We start from the raw sequence: 24,432 nt of genomic DNA on the forward strand, positions 1-24,432 counted from the left end.
GCAAGATAGCTAACATTATTTTAGAGCTGTACAGTATAGGCACAGGAAGAATTTGGCTTTCTTAAATATTGTATATATGGCTGCAATATTTCAGTCATACCATTATCTAACTGACAAAGTGCAGCCACCATGCTGTATGATGATCAAATGACCTTTACACAATGAAGAGTCTTGTGTCATTCAAATATGGACTTGTGATATATAAAAAATCTAATAAATAATTTAATTTAGCATTTCTGTGATTTCTTCCTACCTACCTTTCCTACCCTTTTTGACAAACAGACCAAAATATTAGTCAGAATAGGTCTGCTCCTTCACTACAATCAATGAAAAAGGTATTGAGATTTAAATCACTAGGCTTGAATCTGATTAGGAATCCTATCTGTCACTGCAGCAGCTCTATATCTGTAATAACAGCAAGAGGATACACTGATTCAAAGTTTCTGGCTTCCTCAAGGATGTTCCTTATTTTGAAATAATCTTTATATTCACTTTTATAAGGTTTGAAATGACAGTACAAGCCATTTATAACATTCCTCAAAGGATTTGTTTCAGTATTTCATTGTTTTTTAGGAAAAATTGAAATGGATATTTTCCAGATTTTTAACATAGGTCCTTTCATAGATGTTACTACATATTGTTAAACATAACTGGGTTGCTTTTTAAAATATATCTTTGTTTCTAGGAACTAATTTAAGTGTGAACAATGTGGAATTTTTAATGATAATAATATATTAAATCATAGTTTAAGAGTGCTTGTCCAGACTTTTACAGCTAAATGTCTAATATAAAATTATATTGTTTATTGAGAGAACACTTTGCTATCTGTTTCTCTTACTGGCTTGCATGAGAAACAGAAAATTTCTAGTAGCTCTTCATTCTTTTGAAATATCAGTTAGCAATGTGATTGGATAAATAGTTCAACAGCTCCTTTATTAACTATTTTCATTAACAGTAAACCCTACACAGTCTTGATGCTGTCCTGTTTGCAGCTGATGGAAAATGGAAGTATAAACCATTAAGAGAGTTAAACTCTCAAAGTACACTGAAATACCCATTCTGTTCCAAAGCCTCAGGAAAAAAGCTCAGTGGAAAGAGAACAGGATTTGCATTCTGTGGAGATCAAACCCCCACAATTCTTCAAAGCCAAGAGGAAATTAGGGAAGTTTGTTCCTTCCTATAAGCATGTTGATGTCAGCAAGGACAGGAAAAGTAACTGATAGCAGAATGGCATCCCAGCAACCAGCACCTTCATAAAATTAATTGTATGTGCTGTGAGCTTGTTAAGGGCCCTTATGGAGCCAAATCACTGTGTCAAACAGGAATAATTCCTTTTTAAATTGGTTCCCAGGAGTGGCTATTTGTGTGTGGGAATCCAATTTTGCTGCAGGTTTCTTTAATCCTTCTCAAGGAAGATTTGTGTGAGCTCTTGAATCAAGGAAAGGGAGAAAATGCCATCAAAGTTGAATAGCTTTCCTTCTGCTGGGTCAGAAATACAATTGCAGTGTTTTCAGCCTTAACATAAATATCTGATGAAACTAAAAATGTAGGCAAAGGGAAAAACAGGGTTTTCTTATGTTACTGAGCAGTATTAAAAGGAAAATATTGTATTGGTTGGCAGATGCACTAAATTATAGAACTAAATTATTGCTTTCATATCTGGAATGAAGAATCAAAGACAGAATACATGTTTTTAGGGCAGAGTTTTACAGAATATGGTTTATGGAAATAAAGAGAGACTGACTGTGTAAATTATATTGGTTGTTGTGGAGGCATTTAATTCTTTATCTTGCAATCAGTAGAAGCTACAATTGTCTGAAAAAAAATTATGGTAAAGACAAAGAAGTTATCAAAGCAATATTAGTATATATGTTAAATCTCCTGCCTAGTTCAGATAGAGAAATGGTACCTAACTTATATATCTTTTTAGTTTGAGCCATTCTGATTGTGGACTTTCTAATTTGGAGTACTTTCAGCGAGTTTTCTTTTCCTCAAAAATACTTTTCTGTCTTTCATTTACACCTTATTTTTTTCATTCCACCTATAATTCAGAGTGTTATTTCTCTGCTAGTTAATTTATCCTTTCCTCTGTGAAAAATGACTGTCTTTCTTTGTTCTAGGTCATATTTATATTTACTTTCAAGCTTCTGTAAATTTTCCATTTTTTATTGAAATAATTAAGATTTATTAAATTTATTTCTTTTTAAAGAATTTGTACATGATGCCAACCTGCCTTGACTTCTGGTCTTTTTTATTTTCTAGAGGAATGTTTCTGGCTCAAAACTATTGTAAACATTTTTAAAAAAAATTCTAAGTGGTGAAGAGCAATGAAGGTTGATCATGAGCATATTTAAATTAGAAGTAACTGTAGCACATAGGAAGAATTCACATTTTTTCTGTATTTATGGGTCAGGGTACCCTTATTCAATTAAATTGTATGAGGAGTTTAAAAGGGTTCTGCCTTTTGAAATTTCTTGACTTTTCAGATTTATTATTTTCAATTAAAGTTACTTTATTATCACAGCATGGCTTGAAATAATAATTTTCTTCTATTTAGGCATAGTTTAAAAAACCAGGTCTCCTGAATATATAAATTATTGCACAGGTCAGATCTTCGGCATTACTAGGATACCTTTGCTTTTACTTTTGATATTTTGCCTTCTGTTCTGCATGAGTTGCTTTCTGATGTGTGTGGATGTGTGTCCTTGTGTTGCAGATTGGAGACTTTGTATACCTGATAGAGGGAATAGGTGATTTACCTTTGCCTTCAGAATTGCCTGCATTGGATAGTCCAAATATTTTGTGTGCTACCGATACCTCAGAAGGTACAGTGAATAGAAGGGAGAAGAGTAAAATAGAGCAAATTTTTTTTTGTAAATGTTCTTTTGTTTCCATGCATTTTTCTTAGGATTAATCAAGTACATGTGGTAAAAAAAGTTGTTTGTAGTGAAGTGTAAAAAATACATTGTAATTGAAATATGCAATATTTCCTCTAATGTTTTCCAGTCCATTCTCTTCAGAGCATCAGCTGGTTGTTGGTGATCTTCATCTTTCTTGTATTGTTTTCAACATAGTGTACATAAATACTTTTTCATAATTTTTCTAATTTTCTTCTTCTGAATATAGGTTGCTAGCCAGATGAACCAGGACAAGTAATCTTTATCTAGAATTTTTCTAGTTTTAAAACACATGAGTTTTATGTGCAGTGATGTGATTTGACAGATATGCCAATGCTTTTGCCTTCAAACAGCCAGGGATAAACTCCTGTCAATCCTATTTCAGAAACAGTGTAGCTGCTACTTGAAATAATTTCTGGAGGTTTCTTTTAGAGGGCATCTAATATCATCTAGAGGGGTAAAACCATGGCTGTGTTGTGTAGGTAGCAGAAAGACTTTGGTAAACTTTTAATACTGTGATAATAGTAGTAATGCTGAAGTTTGGGATTTTTTTATTAGCTAATTTATTAGCTATTTCTTAGCTCTATTAGCTAAATTTTGGGCTGGATTTCAGTCTGCTAATTTTTGCTTCCCTATTATGTTGAAAAATAAAGTATTATATGTAATAAATGGCGTGTACTGGATAAATAGCATGGAACTAAACATTGCTGGAATTTTGTATTCTGACTTTTCTTTGGAGGTTAGAAATTTTAAAAACTCTGAAGTTCCACCAGAATCTGACAAATGTGGTCTGTGGTTTTGTTTTTGTTTTGCTCTTTCATTTGTTTGGGTTTTTTAACAGATGCAAGCACAGTACGGCCAGTTTTATATTTGAAATGTGGACTTGGTCAGACTCTGGAGGAAAATCTGAGGATTCCATTGATCAATGAGTCAAGAGAGAGAGCCCTGGCTCTTGCTGCACAGCAGCAGATGTCAGCTATTGAGTATGAAAGGAGGTTGATGACTGGGACTCTGCAGAGCAGCAGTGTTCGAGTTGCAACTGCATTGTTGGGACTGTCCAGAGTAGAGGTGAGAAACACACTTGTCTGGTGCTGCAATTAAATTTAGTTGTCCTTGATTTGTAGGACTGAATTGTTTTCATATTTCAGGAAATGGTGTGAAGTTGTTTTTTTCTCACACATCTGTAATCTGACAGTTACTAATTCCAATTCCCCTCAGACACTGCAATGTTTTACATGTTCATTCTGAAGCTACTTTGTCACCCTATGCTATTATGATGTCCTTCCTTTAAGAAAACTTGGTTGCACTTAAGTAAAGCACTAACATTTTACTTTACTTCTGAAAAATACCTGTCAATTAAAAAAGCTTTCATATTGTATGTAATAGGTATCTGTGTTAGTATCCTTCATGATGCATATTTTTGTAAGAAATGGGATTTATTTTTTTTAAACCAATAGACTTTTCTTGTCTTGCAATCAATGCAATATAGTTTTGGAACACCACAAGTTTTTCTAATAAGACATAGCTCCCCTCTTATGTAGCATTCCAACCTATATATATTTTCCCAAGATTTCAACAACTAGAAACAAAAAGTCCTCCAAGGCAGTCCATTAAACAATCAGTTATTACTTGTGAATAAATCTGTAATAGTAACATTGCCAAATAAACAAGGCTTTTTCTTATGAAGAATTCAAGTATAGCCTCCTATGGATGATAGCAACACTCTGGGTTTTAGTTTCCCTTGTGCCCTGATGGTACCTGGCCTCAGAGCAATTGCTGGGCAGCAGTGTTATTCCAGCTTTCCAGTTAGACAGTTCCCTGAGTATGGTTCCCAGTGCTAAGAGGAAAAAACCTTTCCCTTGTGATTTGATGTTGCTAAATTTATGCCTTTTGTTTGAAAATAATATAAAACAAATAAAATGAGGGAATGTTACATCGTAACTTTAATCTGTTGTGTATTTGTAGTGGGACAACAATTGTAATTGTGTCCTCTTAGACTCAAATAGTTTCCTTTGGGATTATAGCTAATCCACTGCTGTGGTAACATTTTATTGACTTTTCATAACTAAAGTCCCTTAATATCACAGTCACTAGGCAATACTTAATGAAAATCCTAACTGCTCTGAAGTTGTAGATGGGATCAAGACAGAACGTAACAGGAACACTCCTTGCACCACTAGACATGCTAAGATGCAATGTGAGTTCTAAAACTACATGTACTGTGGAAGAGTGGAGGATAATTATCTTAGTTATATTATAAAACACATAATGGTGGATAATAGCACTGAATAAATTTTCATGTGAGAAATGAAACTAATGTGCAGAAGGAAGTATTTTGTTCCATGAACAGAAAGTCTTATATTTGCTTGTGACAAATACAGGGGAGAAATTCTGCTACTGGCATAGCAAAGAGTTTACACATTAAAAATATCTCGGTATCCACTATGCAGACTAAATTATGAAATATATTCCTATTAACTTTTTGTAATAAATTCGTGCCAACTATCTGTTTAAAAATGGCAGTGTAGGAATTCTGGTGGCATTAACTGGAGAAACCTTTTTTGAGGGGGGTTGGTGTTCTGCAGTGAAAACTGGAGCTGATGTATAGTTTTAGGTAGTCTAAATTCTCCCCTTTCCTCACAAAAAAAAAAGAAAAAAAGGAAAAAAGCCCATCTACAGCTCCCATGGTTCAATGAATTATTTAGGCTCGTGAAAACCTTTGGGACACATGTTGTAGGTTAAATCCAGAATATCTGGAAATCTGTTATTCTCTTTTGGATTTCTATTCCACCTTTCTACTTGATTCCCGCAGGTATAATCATGTTAGGCAATGGATGGACAGAAGAGAAAACACCCTTACATTAGTACTACTTGATCCATTTTTTACCTGTCAAATTGAAGACTAAATAACTAAATAATTGCATGATTTCTAGTCTCTCTAAACTGTAAATTTTTGTCATGTTTACTTAAGTCACCTTAGAAGTCACCTAGAAAACAGTAATAAACATGGGCTGTGTTTTTGGAGTCGAACTGGATATGCATAATCAGTTACTAGTGCTATAATTTTTTACTCAACCCATCTATACATATGGCTAGTAGTCCTAGCTGCTTTTGTACTAAGTTTTTACTGTTTCTTTTCCTTGCTGGAAGGAACAAAGATCTGTTTTGATTGTTTAAATAATTAGAATTAGTAAAACAAATAATGATTTTTTTATCTTTTTCCCATAAAACTGTGTTACTTTCTTACCTCCAAAGTGTTTCTTTAATTATTCCTGAAACGTTTTCAGGTAGTAGTAAAGATAATATAGGATGGAACTATCAGACACTGTTAAGGTTGGGTCTGGCATTGTTGTAAATAATTAAAAAAGGCTGTTTTGTGAATAATTTGTAATGATGAATAAGAGAAAGCTGAAAGTGGGAAGTTTAGGTGAACAAAGATAACAAGCGAAGGAGGAGAGTATTGGAAAAAAGATCCACTGTGGAAGGACATGTTTAGACTGAAGTTGCTAATTGTAGTAAATAGTGGAGAGTGAAGAAAAGAAAGAAAGAAATAACAATAATGAGAATTCATTCACTTGGGACTGTGAGGGGAAGGATGCTGCAGTCAGTGAAGTGAGATTCAAAATAACATGCCTCATTTTAGACCCAGTTGCTAGATACCTGACTTTTTCTTCATAGGCATAGATGCTAATAATCTCCTTGTATAACTAGATATTATGATAGGAAAAGTCCTGTTCCACAAGAATCCCAGAGCTAAAGCTCTCACTTCCCACTGTGTCCAGATGTGCCCTCACTGTTAAACTGTAAAACGTATTTACTTAGGTTCCATTTTGCTTCCTTTTGAGCACACGTCTCATCTGAATATGGACACCACATTTACCATATTCCAGCTGTTAGGACATTGTGCATTTCCTTTCTACCCTGATTTTGAGTGACTGAGAAACATGGAGTGCTTTTATCTTAGTACACCATTGTGGTGTTGATGAGTTTTAGTTTTGATCAAGGCAAGATGAGCAGGGACCTTGTGCACTTGGGGCTGTGGCTTCTGCTGTTTGGCTGATGTGGCAGTCTCATCCAACAGCTGCCCAGCTTGGATCTTCAAAGTTTGGGCTCTTCATTGGCCCCAAGGGGGCCCAGGGATCAAGAAGGATTTTTTGTATTCCTCTGTATGATTATGGAAATTTTTAACCTCAGTGTAAAGAGTTTGCTTTTTTTAAAAACTTGCGTGGGGTTTTTTTGAAGAAGAGTCATGGTGTCCTTGAATGGAGAAGGTACTGAAAATAAAACATTGCATTAGATACATTTGAATGGGAATGAACTTTTCATTAAAGGAGCTGTGGTCAGGTTTCAATTTGCTGAATTTACAAGTGAGACCAATGTCTTTTATATTACATCACTTATCTTTGGATATGGGATTACGGGAGATGGCAAACACGATTGATCACAGGGGTTCTGAGGCACTGAGATAATAAATTTCTTTATTCATGAGGAACAGCTTTAGAAGTTAATTTCTGGAAGGAAGAAATGGTGCTAAATTAGGATTTGAAGAACAGTAATATGCAAGGAAAGAGAGAGGTTCCTCAGCACCCTGTAACAGAATCTGCCACCCTTCATACATAGAAAGTGCAGATGGTACATCTAAGAAGATACCTTCTAAAATCAAACAGTCCTTGAAAAATATGCAGTTTAATTTTGATGCTTTATATACCCTCCATTCATTTTTCAAAAAATTACGCTAAAAAGTAATTAATCCTGGGAACTGAATGCAATTACTATTCTTAGCTGGAAATAAGACTTTCACACTTGGAATATCATGAACCATCAGGCTGATGAAGTAGAAGTGCTTTGAATCTGTATTTTTGTAACAGAGTGGCCTTAGATCTCCATTGATTATGAGAGTTAAAAAATACTAAATTCTGTTTAACTCTCACTGCCCACAAAAATATTAAACATTGGAGCAGTTGCAACATTCATCTGAATTGTGCTGATGTTTACTCTTGGAAATGTTAGCCTATGAAGCAGCAAAGTTTAGTCTTGCGAATGTTTGCAGAATTTTCTTTTTCAACTAGGTCTGTCATTAAAAATATTTTCATCCTCTACTTTTTTACAAGATTCCAGGAAATATTTGAAATGTTCATAGACTATGTAATACTAACCAACTGGGGTTTTTTCCTAACATATATTTTCAAATGAGATAACAAGAACAAGGATCTTAAAATAAGTATTTTAGTGATTTTTTTAAATCATAAGACATTTCTTCAAGATAATTATAATTTAAATGTGTTCAGTGCTCCAGGAAAGGTCATCTTACAATTATTTTTTAATTAAGATATAACAAAGCTGTGTAATCATGTTGGATTTTTATTTCAGTGTTGGAAAATAGTCTAGTTACGAAAGTCATGTGTAGGTATAAATTTATATTTGATTATGCAGAAGGTCAAGTCAAATTTAAACTGGTAAATGTATGCAATCCTTTTGGTTAGGAACTTCCCATTATAAGTGAGAATGAATTTTTTTTCCTATCAGAGAGAAGTGGAACTTCCAATTAATATGGCAATTGCATTATTTGCATCTTTGATTTTTTTATTCATTTTGTGTGTGTGTATGAGAGAGTAATGTGGGAGTTCAGTCTTGTATGATAGAAACTAATAAATAGTGATCTCAGCTTTTCAACTCACATAACAATTTTTCCTGTTTCCTCTCTAAATTATTTTTGCACCATAGAAGTTGTGCAAATACAGTAATACAAGAACTATCCTAACAATTTGGTTTGATGTGAATTTTTTTAGTCAAATACATTTGCCTGGTTGCTCTTCGATAAACAAGAATTTTGAATAATTACCTGTTTCTATATTTGTTGTGCCAAAAAACCTATATTAACAGCTAAATGTTAACAGGTTCCCAAAGTCCATATGTACTTTGTGTTTAACATTGTATTGACTCTATGAATAGATAGATTAATGGTCAAAACAAAGCAATGTCAGAGGGTAGGTCTGCTTTCTAAAACCAGCAAGGGAATGTGAAATTTGTATTAAAACAAAACAAACAAACAAACAAAAAAAAAAAAGCAAACAAACCCCACGACCAACCCAAAGCAGAACCCAAGCCTAGTTGATTTAAACTGTAATTGGACCATCTTACACCTAATGGCAATCTTTAAGAAAAATTGATTTTCCTTTTAAGTTGAGTTTTTGAATTCCCACAATGGATTTGCATTCCTTGGCTCACTGAAATATGTACTGTGATACCTGCTATCCTGGCAGTATTTTAAAGCAACAGAGTTTGGGAATCAACCAGTTTTCTTAGCAAAACATGAGTATTTCTGCATTTATCTTTGCCCTAGATTTGCTTCAAGATAGTTCACAACAGTCATTAATTCAAAGCCTTGTCTGTAAAAAAGACATTACTAGGTTTTAAATTTGTTCAACTCACAATTACTCTGGAGTATTGCAATTATAGTGTGTTATTGGATTGAAAATGGCATTTTTGGGCAAGCAGTGTATTAAATCATGGCAGTATTTTTGTAATTTTATCCTACAGGAGTCAAATTAAGTTCATTAACAGGTTCACATGCCTATATTGAGCTTGCCTTAATATACTTTGCTAATACTTTCCTAATATATTTCATGCTGTTGATTAGCAATGCTTTTTACCAAGAAGAAGAGCTTATGTGTCTCTAGAATTGATTCTAAATGCCCTAATTTCTAAAATACATTGTCAAAATTGAAATATCAGTTAACTCAGCTAATAGTTATCCCTTGCCAAATAGCAAAATAATTTTGCTTCTTCATGCTTTTTGTTACTCAGAAACTTTATGAAGTAGGAAAAGAAGCATCTTTCTACAACTGATACAAAATATTTTTCTTTTTATGTTTTATTTTTCCCTTTTCTTGCCTTTCCCGTGTATGCATAGAGGCTAGCAGAGCTTTTTTCTGGGTAGGATGTGGTTTTACTGTAAATTTAAAAATGCATTTTTCTTAACCAAATGTTTCAGATGCATGTCTAAAAATATTTTACAAGACAGTTTTTATTTGGAAGGATCACTCAAAATTGCTATGTAAGTTGCTTAACTGAAAATTCAATTTTAGAATTAGGACTATATAGTTTTGCATTTCTTAACTTGAAAATTTTATATAATTGTTCAGATTTATATGTTATTGCTTCACTTGCAGAGATGTGCACTTCTGAAACCTCGTAAGCACCCCCCAGAGCTGAAGTACGTGGATTACAGTGTAGAAGTGAATATGAAAAATTTCTTTGAGGTTCCTAAAAAATTCTCTATTCCAGTGGTAGCTTCAGCCAGAGTTAATTTGGATGCTTCATCAGCCAAATACCCTACATCGCAGAAAACAGGTAATAGTCTTAAAGGTGATGAATTTGACTGAATTCTTTTGCCAAGATAATCTTTATTTTTAAGATTTTCCTGAGTAGATCCAGAAAATGATCTTTCTCTCCTTTCTGCTATTGATCACTCTGCCTTTCTTGACACTCTCCAAGTTTTAAATATTAGGTCAAGCCAGTGCTTTCCACTTGCCATTGGTTTATTGGTTTTCTCAAAGGCACACAAGCACAGGAGACTTGCTCTAAAAGATGAATTAATTTGGCCTGTTTATCTGGCAGATCGTGAATTTGTCCTCCCTTCCCATTTCTCCCTTCCATTTCTCATCCAGCACTGATCTGTGTTCAAATTGAGCCACTCATATCACGTCTCTTCTTCGCCTTCCTCAGTCTGCCAGAGGGATATTTCAGCTAATGTGTACTTCATCAATGAACAGTTGTGCATTAGCTTTCAGAGTGATCTTGCCATCTTTGGTCACTCTCTTGTCTTTAATTTTTCTAGTATCTTAGATTTTATACTGAAGTCTTGTTGATTTTAAAAAATGCTTTATTTAAACCTATAAAGCACTCTAGGTTGCATTTCTTAAAAAATCCTCACAAACTTGAGCTGTTGAGGGAGTGTTTAGCCTGGAGAAAAGGAATCTCAGATGAGAACTTCATTCAAATTTAGTAGAGACTTGAATTATACACAGTCCGTATCAAGTTTTATTTCATTAGTTCTTTTCTTAATCAATAGAATCCTTCTTTGTAGGTACAAAAATGCTGTTAGTGAGGATCTTCTTGTTATTTTTCTAAGTCCGTGAGAGACTTTTCTCTCTCACAGAAGAGGTAGCAGGGAATGTAAACAACCAAGCCACCTGCAACCTTGGAAAGTCTTGTTTATGGTATAGTAGAAAATATTTTGATAATGGATGTTTTAGGATTTTGGCCAATCACCCCCAAGGGGTGGCTGGTCCTTTGTCCAATTAGACTATGAAGAAAAAAGTCTATAAAAGAGTTTGTAAAATAATTAAATAAATCAATCTTGCTGCACAGTTCCTGCCTGCTGGATCTTCTTCTCCTCCTCCTCCCTATAGCTGCGGGACACGGTGATATACCGTAGGAACCAGGCCTGCGGTAATACTTCTTCATATTTCTGCAGTTCACTTCTCCAAGTGTCACTGGAATCAGTCACATGCTTTCATGGTGTTTGTTTTGATGCTTGATGTGTATCTTGTGGTTTTTGTTTCTTTTCTGGAATAAAGAAAAATAATTGATTTTTTTCTGAGAAGTCTTTGTTACAGATACTTTAATTGAAATAGAATGTAACTGCTATAAGACACTTTAGGGTGTGTTTTTAGGATGATGGCAGCAATAGTTATGGCAGGATTAGAAGCAAGATTGGTAGGGGCCTACAGGATGAGCAGTCAGTAGAAGTTGTAGAATAGATGTAACACTGGTAGAAGGCTGACACATTTCACGTGTGGCAGGATATTTAAATCCTAGTTGAAACTCTTTTGTTGTTAAGTTAAAAATAATGTATGTGTAGTTGTAATAATTAGTGCAGAGGTGAACTAAAAAAAAGTCAATGGCTTTGTTGAGTGTTGTAGGAGATTCTTTGGATTGTACTGTAGAAGAGGAGAATGACAGCTGGGAGAAACAGAACAAAATCTGCACACACAGATCTGATGTCCTAACAGGATCTCCACCACGATCTCATAACAAAGGTTGTTAACTGACCAGTTGGCAGATCACTGTTGCTTAACAACTGCTCAAATTATTTAAAAAATTGAAATGTGAATGAATATATATGAACAATTTAGAATATTAATTGCATTGTATTCACTACAAAAATGTAGTGAATAAACTACCTTATAGTAAGGAATGTAGTAAATAACCTACAGTACAGTAAGGGAATAGTTATTTTACTCCTAGTTCATGCTGCTTCTTTATTCATCAAAGGATATTAAACAGGTACTTGAAAGAGGAGAGTAATTAATGTAAAGTCAGAAATTAGATCATACAGCAGTGTACACAATATTTTTGATATATATTTTTTCTTTATAGGATGGTTAATAGTTACATGAGGAAGTAGAAATGTCAAAATGATGCTTTTGTAGTGAATTCAGAGAGGTGGTGAGGTAAAGAATATCCAGAAAGGGAAGCTGAGCTAACCAGCTGATAGCATGAAAACAAAGATGTGTTCAGTAGAAAGACAGTGCCAGCTGATTCAGTGTATTCATTGTACTAATGAGGAAACACAGGAGCATTTACAGGCTCTTAGAAAGGCTAATATTGTGACAGAAGTTCCCAGCTGGTGTTCCTGTGGACAGAGGCAAACCATTGGTCTCGTCTGAAAATGTTGACATCATTGTCTGAGAAAGCAGCAGTATTTTAGCCACAGTGGTAGCTTCCCTCAGGGTGGGAGTAGCTGGTTCTCTGATAGTTCTTAGATTTGTGAAGAAAAACAAAGGTGGAAGCAAGCTGACTAAAATCAATCGTTGAATCAGAATTTCTTAGATTGCAGTAGCAGGAGGTGTGCAAACAATATTTTAAAAACTCTGCCAACAGGGAATTAGAAGGTAAAAATCAATGCCACTCAAAACATTTTCTTGTAAAATAGATCTTGTTAAATGACCTTATTACATTTTTGGCAGTATTACAGATCAAATAGATAAAAAGAGTACAATATGTTTGCGTTACTTGAAGTGTGATATCTTTATCAAAACCCATACTGCATACTTGCATAGATCTAAAATAATACATTTCCCTGATTGAAAACCTTTAGCAAATGTTGTTAATTCATTATTGGAGAGTCATCAGAAAGGGAGTCCTTAGGAACCAGTAGTTATTGCACAATATTAATTGCATTTCAGTAATTTGGAAGATTATACAAAGACTTGGTTGAGTTAGAAATGGCACAGATTTTGTAAAAGAAGTTAGTTGGAACTGTTACATAGTTATAAACTATGAATTTTAGTGCAACCAAATGTAATAGTATATGTGGAACAGCATCTGCCTGCTAAACCAGTTGGTGTGGAAGGAGATCGTGTCACACACCATGGTGGTTGTTCACCTTTGTCTCAAATAGGATCTTGAAGAGCTTTAGTTTCCCTGTATCATCAGAAATAGCCTGGGAAATAATTCAATCGTCACATATAGCTCAGGAGAAAGGCAATTGACAGTGAAGCTGCAATGCTTTACAAACCAGAGAATGGTAGATTGAACATTTGGAAAGTCATGTAAGGCATAATTGAAAAATGTTGCAACATTGAAATATGTCTCCTTTTGCTTTGAGGTGTGTTATGAAAGAATGAAAGGGATAAAATGTTAAGTGGAATTAAAATAATGGTTCCAGATTTTAGCAACAGAGAAGTAGCATCCAAAACCAGCTCCATGCTTCACCAAATTAACAAGTTCCTTCTAAAGGCAAAAACACAAGAAACTTTGAATAGAGTTGTTTTATGGCTCAGAGTTGTAACTTGAGTTGTAATTGTACTTGCCAGAGTCACTGACTTTGGAATGCATATATATGTCAATAATCCCTACAATTATTTAAGATTTCCTGCCATGCACTTGTATTTTACAAACTGTATCTGTACAAATGAGCATTCTCTTCCTGCAGGTAAAAACCATGTTTGGGAAGTCAGAGCTATTATATTATCTCTGTTGAATAGATTTTATAAGCATTTTTTCTGCTGTATATATGCTGGTCCTGTACAGCAGCACAAACTATGGCCAGGAAACAAGGAAATGGCTGTGGATTTTGGAGTAGGTGAAAACCAGTACAAAAGTTAGTGCTATTTGTCTTTTCAGCAATTAATGAAAGATCAGCTTTAACCAAGTTTTAACTAAGCAGAACAAATTCCTAGGCAGTTGGGTTTATTTGAACAGCATGGATTTTATGCTAAATAATGTTATGTATGAAAGATGAAATAACATAGGTAGAAAGGGGAGGAAGGGCTTTGTTTTGCAGTGATGTCTCCCAAAATGTTTGAGAAATCTGCAAAGCAGCAGAGTACCTATCTCACAGTGTGAACTAAAGCTGTCAGCCTTACTTCCCACTCTCTGTTTTTCTGACATCAGCCCCCTTGTTCTTTCATCAAAGGATTTGCTGTAAAATTTTGACAAACCAGGATCCTTGAATGCATAACTGAAAAAATACAGTGCAGGTGTTGAAAAGTGCTATTATTGTATTATGAAGGAGAACATAATACTGGAAAAGGACATCCAGTTCTTGTTCTGCACTTTAGACAGAAGGTTGCAAATGAGGAAGGGTTCAGACAAGTTCTACAGTAATTTTCGAGGTCTTGAAAACTGAATACCTTGATGTCTCCGTGATCCCTGAGGGAAAGAAAAGGTTCCTTTCAGGTTACCTGTAATTATTTAAAAAAGGAAAATATGTCTGACTGTAAAGAGTGTTAAGCGCTCTATGCAGAAAGCACAGCACTTTCTACCTAAGACAGAGATTTCTAATAAAACAATTTATGATACCTGTGAAATTATGTGAATGAGAGACTTACTAAATACCAACAAACTCAAGAGGAATAAAAATCTTTCTACCACTCAGTCTTTTGAAAAAGAAAGTGGAAGCTTTTCTAAGACACACAGTTTTGCTCCAATTGTCAGGTTAGAGGTTAATATAAGAATTATTTGGTGAAATTCTAATGCTAAGAGAAACATCCAGTAGTATGTGTTTTGGTATTAAATAAGGATTTATCCCAGAATTAGGAAATCCTGGAATTTTCTGGAATAGCCTATGGCTTTATATATTGTAACATGACACTGACAATTACTTTGAGTAATGGAAAGATAAAAGTTCCTGAGACAGAGCACCTCACAGAGATGCCTGTGACAGTTCATCGATACTGAAGCATCCCGGTACTTTATAAGAAGGGCTTCCTGTTTATTTGGTTTTCTTTTCTTCAGACTGTTTTTATTTTGTTTGCAATCTCCTGTCTTGAAATGATTTAGATTACCACTTGTACTATTAGCAGGAAACCTGATAGCAATACCCTTGGACTAGAAGTTTTCTAAAGGAAAGAAAATATATGGGAGTAAGTGATTGATAGCAAATGCTGTTCTAAACATTACAGCAGCACATATCAGTACCAGCACATCAATACCTTATTTTATACCTTTAAATAATAACCAAATCCCAACATCTCTGGTCATGAAATGATGAATACACAAATATATTCCATCAGTAATAATAGATTTGTGCAGTTCTATATGGTAATGGTAGATTTTAATTTTCAAATGGATATGCACTTAAGCAAGTGTGTCCATAAGCACTTACTGTATTTTATTATCACATCCATTATTGAACTTTTCTAAGGCAAGCATGCATGGGGAATGCTTTTTGTCATGCCATATGGTTTAGGTTTTCTCCTATTTTATAAAAATAAACGTGAAAAACCTACGTGTGAATATAAAACTAAAACCATTTTTTTTGGATGGCTAGGTTGTACTATTTCACATAAAAATTGTCCATAAATAAATAAAAGCTCACAATTCATTTTAAATGAAAAAGTGTTGTTCCATTTTGCTATCTAGTTTAGATTCAATATCAAATGCTAATATTAGAATTCTGTTGCCTCTTCTTACAGGATTTGACAATGTTGTCTCCCTATTGTTATACTTGGAAAGAATATCCAAGAAGAGTTCTCATGTTTTTCTTTCTTTTTCCTTTCCTCTCCAGTGAATGATGAAAAATCTTTTTCTACAGAACTATCAGGAATTATTTGATTTTTTTCTACTTTCTCAATAATTGTTCCTACAGTTAATTTATTCAGATTGTTTTGACTTTGTGCCTTCTGTTGAAGCAACTACAGGTTTACTTTTTTCTCTTTTGTTAAAAACGAAAATTTCTTTCCTCAGAGAAATCTAGATTGTAAAAAGAAAGGAACTACACCACAGAAACCTCTGTCTAGCTCTTATTATATCACTGTAAGCCTTTGTTACTAATTTTGCATTAACTTACTATTTTGCAGTAAGTAATATCAAAGACTTGGTTTTGATTCTCTCTCCATGTAATTTTCCTTAAGCATTCAGCACAGTCTTCGTAATAGTTCTGAGCTCTCTTCCTTGTTTGTAGGAAATTTTGTTTACTCTTCCAGTCACAAAGAATCAGTTTTAAATTTTTTTTGTAAATTTTGAGTGTATGTTTTAGAGCGACCTCATCTCTGACTTTCTTGTGGTTTTAGATCAAGACTCTTTGGATTATTACTCTATTTTATCAGTGTAATTCCTCATAATTTGGGTAATCCCTTTCAGCAGGGGCTATTCATCAAATGGCTTAAGAAAACACCTTTGTGTCATGGTTTTTAAAGCTGTATTAAATAAACTTTTTACTTGGCAGCATTGCCCATTGGTGTAGTGACTACTTGTTTCTAAAGTGCCTATGAGTATTTTTCATAAATATTAGGGACAATGATTATTAAACAACCAACCCCCTAAAAATAATTTATTGTAGTGCCACACAGCTCCTCACTGGCTTCTGAATGATACACAAACAGGGCTGCTGAGTATTCATAACAAGACATTGAAAAAAGTGTCTCCCATTTTCATTTTTAGATCAGTTGAAGAAAATTTGCTTTCATTCTTTTTTCCCAGTAGATCTTCATTCTCTGGTTAAGTGTATTTAACTGTTTGTTTAGATGTGTAATGGTATACTGTATTTAAATGTAAAAAGGAATGAATAACCAGTCAGTAGGTTTTTTAGAAACTCTTCTAGAAATCTATTTTATTAAGACAAAGTGAAAGAAAATCATCAAATGAGCATACACAGTGATAGCAAAAATTTCAAAACTTATCAGCACTCAATAAGGGATACAAAAGAGTAGCTGCTTTTTCAAGACTACAGAGTTGAGTGATGAGCTCTAATTCCCCTGAACCAGTTTGAAAACCTGACATATAAGCAGAAGTCAGAAGAGTCTGGGCTCTTCATCATGATTGCTTATTTAACCTTCTAGGAGTCCATACTAGCAAATTCAGTCTTCAGGTTGATTTAACGAGTTGTTGTGACCCATGCATAGTGTCAGAGGCTGAGATAAGTTCAGTGAGAAATTTAGCATTGAACTTCTGAATACATAGAATTACCATTGCTGAACAGAAGCTACTATAATGTGCAATTAGTTGGCTAACTGCTGAAGGCCCATGCTTTCCTACCTTCAGAAATTATGCCAACAGATTGTGTGGAAGAGTAGCATTTCTATTTTTACTCATTTCATCTACCCACAATTTGTAATAAGGCTAAACAGTGATTACTAAGGACCATTATTACTACCTTACAGAATATGTTTTTTTCTTACATTTTAATGTCAAAACAGCTGTCACTACTTTTCTTTGAAAGGTACTGTTTTTTGGCTAATGCAGTTAGAGGACTTACTTTGAATTCAGGCAGATCTAAAATGATGATTTATAAGATTTTTAAGACTCAGAAGACATGAACTTTGTTAGTTCCAGGCGGTGATCAGATTGTGTTTTGCAATAAGTAAATGGCACAAGATGTCAGGCAGTTGCCAGAGGGCATGACCAGTGCCTATGTGCTGTAATTTAGTTTTCCAAGAATGCCTAGTAACATTGCACACCAGAACTTTAGTTTTTGCAAATACCCCTATTTTGACAACTGTCTCACAGCAAAACCCACTATGATCGAGTGAATGTTTCCTGTAGTCATTTGTCAGATATAAATCTAGAAAATAAAACTGTCATCTTATTTCACGTAGAATGGTTCCCTGTCAAACAATAAAAAGCTTGTGTAGGGATGGAAACTGTAGCAAAGCCCTATATTGCTCTGCCTGACTTTTCACTGTTGAAGAACTGCTTGCAGCCTCATTCTTTCTGATGGATGCAGGCTCTGCTTCCTGCTACATGGGAATTAAATAAATGATGTCCATGGCTTACTGTTAACACTTTTGTCTCAGAAATTGTTAGGTAAGCCAGGTGTAACCCCCTGGATTATGTTCATTAAACCCTTGAATATATCCCTAGATTAACCTTTGTTAAATGTCTTATGAGACTGGGAGAAGAAAACATGCTAGGCTGAGACACTTGTAAGCCCAGTTTACTTTATGATATTTAAAATTAGCATGAAAAACATTTTGCAGGGAAAAAAAGTCACTCTTCGCCTGTAATTCAAAGACAAGGGATTTCTGTAGTTGTTTCGATTTGGAAAAACCATGTATTACTGCAAAAGATACTTATCATGTTGAATAAACATAATGAATTTGCTTGCTTTCCTTTTTATTCATTGTAATTGAGTATAATACTTAAATTTTCAACTGATTTATTCTAAAATGTATTTTTTAAATGTATAAGAAGCTGTGCTGGTTTGGCCAAATTTAGAAATATATCCCCTGAGAGAAGGCAGGTCACCACCCCTCCCCCACCAGGTTCAGGAAAAATAAAGGCATAAAAAAGCACAAAAATTAATTTCTGGGCATAGGGCAGCAATATGGGATACACATCATAAAGTCACCCCAAGACAGAAACAAATTTTTTTTACCAAAGAAATGCCAAACTACATATTATAATTATGGAATGTACTTTTCATGGTTTTTCTTTTAAAATTTTACTATGGGAGGCATTTCTGTTTGAAAGTGTGCATTTCAAATATGGGTCCAACTCGGGGCAAAATTACCCTAGTTATTAGTAATTAATATCTCCATTTAGTGCAAGAAAGGAAAACTTCTGCAGAAATATTTTAGATCTTTCAGAACACTGTACTATCTTTCTTCAAATACATGTTTAAACATTAACTTGAAATGCAGGTATTTAAAATGTGCACTTTACATTTGAATTGAATATTTTGTTTCAACATCTTAAAATAATTCTTGTGAACAGGGACTGTACTAATGAACTGAAAAATGGAAAAGAGTTTCAGTCCTTGCATAACTGACAAACTCAGGTCACTTCTATGGAAGATAGCCCATGGGGATAATAATTCAATGCTAAAATAGGACAAAATAGTAATAATTTAAGAATTACCAGGCCATTAATCTTGTCTTTAAAAGAGAACAAATTAATTATTTCAGAGAGGGTTGAACCTGAGGTGCAATTTATATTCTTTCTGATAGTCTAGTAATATTGAAAGATGAATATAGTCACTCTGTGTGATTTGTCTCTTGAACTTGAGCTTTTTTTGTGGAAAACCTGAAGTAGTGATGACATAAGGCCAGAAGAAAACTTCAGTTGGGTGTTCATTTTCAGAGAGATGAGACCTGAATGCATGGGGAGCACCACTGGGTGGAAGAGAATGAACAGCATTGCAAATGAAGACTGATTGCAAAATTCAGTTTTTGTCACTAAAGATATAAGAATAGTTGGAATTCAGTTGTCATGCATACCATCAGAAAATAAGCCAAATGAAGGTGAAAAGGGAGAATTCCACAAGACTTTGTCAGGTGCTCCCCCTCAGAGGGAATTGCATTGTTTGGAGTTTTATCTGTAAGATTCTGCTGTATCATTATGTTGTCTCTGACTTTCCTTGCTATCTTTTTCCAGCTTTAGGCATTGGTTTCTAATGCTGGAAAACAGTGAAGAGAATCAGTCTTTGTTTCATATAAAACAACAGTGAAGTGTTTTACAGCTGCAGGTGTCTTAGAGACCCTTGGAACTCTTTATGGCCATCACTGGAGTTCCCCACATACCTTCCTTTTTCCTTTGGAATGTGTCCTGCAAGGGCTACTGAGGGGCTTAAAATATTGTGGAAGAGTGTTCTTTTCTGTAAGAAGAACAGAGGAGGAAGTCTTTGCAGCAGATTGGTTAGACCTGGCTCTGTGGAAAGATGGACAGCTCTTCTATTGCTTCTTCCTTGCTCCAGAGATTACTGTGGGGAGTTTTTCCTCTGTGCTGTGGATTGGGAAAATGGGACTTTGCATGAATTTGTTTCACTCTGGACACCCCTGTCAATTTTGGCAACTCAGACTTTCAGTCCAAATTTCGGCATAGAAAAAAGTCTAAAGAGTTGTCATGAGAACTACTACATTTAGCAGAATTTCAGTAATTATTGGGGATACTCAGCCAAATATACTGTAATATCACTGATTTCTAATGGTAGCTGTTGAAAAAAGTGTAGTAGCTTGTATAGTTTTAAAAATATTTACAGAAATTCATAGATGTTAAACTCTTCTACTAGATTTAAGAGCTCTTTTAAAATACATGTCTCTGTGCACTACTAAAATAAATATAAAATATTTTTTACATGCTTCAATATACCATTTTTTAGGCAACTAACTTATATGGTAACACTCCTAAAACTCCATTGTTTCTTTGAAATTTTTGCACATACTGCTGGGAAGACTCTCCTACAGTTTATTGGACACCTCTTCAGGTTCTGCTTGTGAATTCAATGTTTCTGAAATTTTTACAACATCACAATTTTTTTGGGCCTTTTTTTAGGTGGAAGTGATACAGTTGAGTTTCCTATAAAATTCACTCCTAACTATGCTGGCTGCTACCACTGTCAGATTCTTCTGAAGTCCTCCTGTGATATTCGTGTCTATGAGATTGAATGTGTGGTGAATGCAGAACAGGCTGATGCAGAGCTTGAATTTCTAACTCCAGCTTACCAGATGGTGACTCAGGAAATTCCAATTGTAAGTTCACTCTACTACTGGTAACTAAACTAAGATTCAGGATTTTAAAAAATGAGATTTCGGATCAATACTGTTAAAATTTACAGTCCTGAAATGCAGAAATGCATGTAAATACTGACTTGAGTATTGTTTCTCAAAGTCCATGTTGTAGATATTATAAAGGAAAATTACTTCAAGTTAATTATTAGTTTGATGGGCTTAATTCTGATGTTTCTCTTCAGAGAATTGTTAGTCTAATATTTAATAATGTTAACACAATGAAAGTGAAAAAGTAGTTATTTAATCTAGGGAAAAAATACACTATTTCTGAAGACAAAAAAGGAGAGATGCTGAGGAATAAAATAGTAGAAAAAGCTTACATAGAGTTAAAAAAATGTGGTAAGCATAGGCAGTATATCATATATAGTTTTATCATGTTTATTTTGTATATGAAATCCTTGACACATGAGAAGTAAGACCAGAGGGAGAGAAGATGGGTGCAATATTATCTCCTTCAAAGAATTATTGGTCAAATTTTAGAGAACTTTAAAATAAAACAAAAAACTCCACAAAAATTATAGGGAAGGATCTTAAGCTGTGACAGAAGGAATAAAGATTCTTTAAGAGATAAAACCAGTAAAATATTTCCTGAGACCTGCACTACAGTTTGGTCTATGTACTTTTGATTGTAGAGCCACTAAAGAATTCTAGTGAGTTAATTTACAGAGAAATTTTTCTGAGATTTTTTATTCAGAAGAGTGGGGGCAGATTCAAACAAGAAGACTGAATATCTGGGGAAAGATCATACTGAATGCTCTGTCAAATATTGAGAGTAGACAAGGAACTAGTACATCAGAAAGAATAAAAGAAAATGAAAAGAAACCATATTACAGTGCTATATCTTCTTGCACATATGTTTTAAGATATTAGTAATTTATTTATTAAACACTGATTTTTTTGAATGTTACATTAGCCTAAAAGCAACTGATACATAACAGAAAAGTAAGGACATTTTCTACCTTGTTTAAACAGCTTGCAAACAGATTTGCTTCATTCTCCTGATGGATTTATTTTTCTCTTCAGAGTGTTTCTAAGCATATGCTTTCAAATGTCATGCAGGGAGTCAAACTTTTATAAAGTCTTGCACATTTTCTTAGCAAGGAAGTAAGAAGTACCCCAAAAGGAGCATATACTCTGTGTGAGGGAGAGGGAATGTGTATCTCTGTTAGTGTCTCTCTTTCAATGAAATGCATATACATGATCACAAAATCTGCTTTAAATGTTATGCCCTAAAATTGCAAAATCAAACATTGATGGACAAACAAATATAAAAGTGTGAAATTGTTCCTGTTCTTTTACATCCTAAGGTTAATTTTGTACCTGTACATTATTTTTTTCACAAGGTTTCTTTCATGTTCAGTATATGAAATGTGTATTACTCTTTTTAGGAGTTAGATACTTTACATTTCTATATACACTCATTCTAGTTGGAGCTTCTCCATCTATCAGAAGTTTTTCCATATTTTTATATTGTTGTTAGCACTATTGTATTTGTCATTTAAGTTTTTTTAAAATATTCTATGGAAAAAGACATGCTCATTTTGGAGCTGAAGATGAGGTTGTTCAACCTGCTAAAATTAGTTTCTTGAACTGAATATTTATTGCTCAAAGCACTTTACAGACACAAGCAAACTAACAGTCATCACTTGTGTTAGGTGGAACACTTTATAAATGGAGCAAATTAAATGGTCAGCTGGTTTGCTTGAAGCCAGGCAGTGAATCAGTCACAGAAGCAGAATAAGAACCCAGCTGAATCTGAGATCAGAGATTAGCTTCTTTTGGGGTTTCCATAATTTTCTCAAGCATGAGATGAATGTAACCGTTCCATCTGTGCCTTTCAGACTCTCAAGGTATAGGTCCAATTCAATTGTTATGTAGTTTGGGTTGAACCACCTACAATACTGTGAGGAGATTCTGACTCCTTTAGCATTAATTGTGTTTAAATGAATTGACTTGACAGGCTTTGGATAAGATTTTGCATTAAGCAGAGATCCTGTAGGAATTAGATGATTAATTAATTAAAACTAGTAATGAACAAGTATAAAGGAGTGGAATTTGACAAATATTTTCTTTTAATTTTCTAATGTTTATGGTTGACCTTAATATCTTTCTTCAGAAGATACTTTTAGGAATTTATGCTGTGTTACAAAGGAATTTCAAAGTGACCATGTTTGTCAACTACATTTCTCCAGATGTCAAGATTTTGTGTTAGAGATTAAGAAGAAATACTTGTGCTACATATTGATGTAATCATTTCTACTGTGGATAGAGGAAACATCTGATACCAATTTTAGTAGAAATCACTGAAAATACAACAACTTAAGCACCCAAATTTTCACTGTCCTCCTCTAGAACCTAGACCAATCCTGATGATGTTTTTCCTTTATCCCAACTTTTAAAATGTTATATTAGCAGAGAGTGATGACCTGCCAATTTTAAAGCTGCCCAAGCTGGTTTTCAAAAGGATGAAGTTTTTCCTGATATTGTGGAGAAAAAAAAGGATGGTAATAAAAATCAACTTTTATTGTCTTTTTTTCCCCTTTCATTTTATCCTTGGCATGAGGACATCAGTCAAATAATTTTTCCTTTTGTGTTTTCTACCAGAGATGATGTCATTGTTATTAGAGAATTGGAGACATGGTGATCAAAGTTTTTTGTAAAACTGAGGCACTACATTAAGCCTCAACATTCCAAGCAGGCATATGTGCTCAACTACTGGGAAATTTACCTCTTAACACCAAACAGTGAAGCATTAATCATACATATTAATCAAACCTTAGATAGATGATACTGCAGGTGTGGGTAGCTCTGGGTTAGCTCTGCTGATCACAGATTCTTTGTTTCTGAGACTTTCTTAGAAAGAAACAAAGACTGAAGTATCATCTCCATTCCCTCAAATCCATTCTTTATCTCTGATGTTTATATACAATTTTCCATGGATGAAGACCATTGTAGGTCAAAAGATTACTTTCTCTTTTCATAGATCAGATGAGATTAATCTTCTCTGTTTGACAAGGCATGTATTAGCTCATGAGTGACACTTTATTTTATCTTTCAGATAAGTTTTAATTTTTTTTTTTTTTTGTCAGACTGGATGTTTGGTCATCTGGTTCCTTCAAACAGTAGGATGCTGAATAGCATTATTTTAGTTTTATTATTTTTAGGCACCCCCTAAGCATGTATTATGAAAGATCTCACTTTTTACCATAATCAAGCAGTCTTGTGATACATCTGGATGCACAATAGACATGTTTCTTAAATAGGCTCATGCTCATATTGCTCAGGACAGGCATTCTTTAAAGTAGTTCAGTCTCTTGAAAGACCAGATTTTGAGAACACAGGACTGTAAATTCTCCTTTGGAGATTGAGTTCTCAGTTCATAAGCAAGACTGATCCTGTAACATTGTCAGTGGCCAAATGAGCCAGCACACCACATCAGCACTTCAAAGAGGTACACTAAGATTTTCTACAGATGGAATAGGAACAGAATTTTGGCAAGCATTAAACAGCACCATAAAGATATTTGTAAATGTTTATGATGATACTTACAAATTCCATCTTGACCATTAGCTAGATCA

At 34.2% G+C, this 24,432-nt stretch overlaps 1 protein-coding gene across 1 annotated transcript in view; it reads left to right on the top strand.

Annotated features, from left to right (window-relative positions):
• The window catches only part of CFAP47 (cilia and flagella associated protein 47), a 278,872-nt gene that overhangs the window by 107,763 nt on the left and 146,677 nt on the right, over positions 1-24,432 (top strand). Inside the window, exons 44-47 of the mRNA XM_017733531.1 lie at positions 2,717-2,825; positions 3,739-3,965; positions 10,070-10,250; positions 20,619-20,815. Of these exons, the coding sequence (XP_017589020.1) occupies positions 2,717-2,825; positions 3,739-3,965; positions 10,070-10,250; positions 20,619-20,815 (714 nt within the window). The remainder of the gene's footprint in view (positions 1-2,716; positions 2,826-3,738; positions 3,966-10,069; positions 10,251-20,618; positions 20,816-24,432) is intronic.

The sequence above is a fragment of the Corvus brachyrhynchos genome, unplaced genomic scaffold, assembly GCF_000691975.1.
Source record: "Corvus brachyrhynchos isolate BGI_N302 unplaced genomic scaffold, ASM69197v1 scaffold34, whole genome shotgun sequence".
NCBI lineage: Eukaryota > Metazoa > Chordata > Aves > Passeriformes > Corvidae > Corvus > Corvus brachyrhynchos.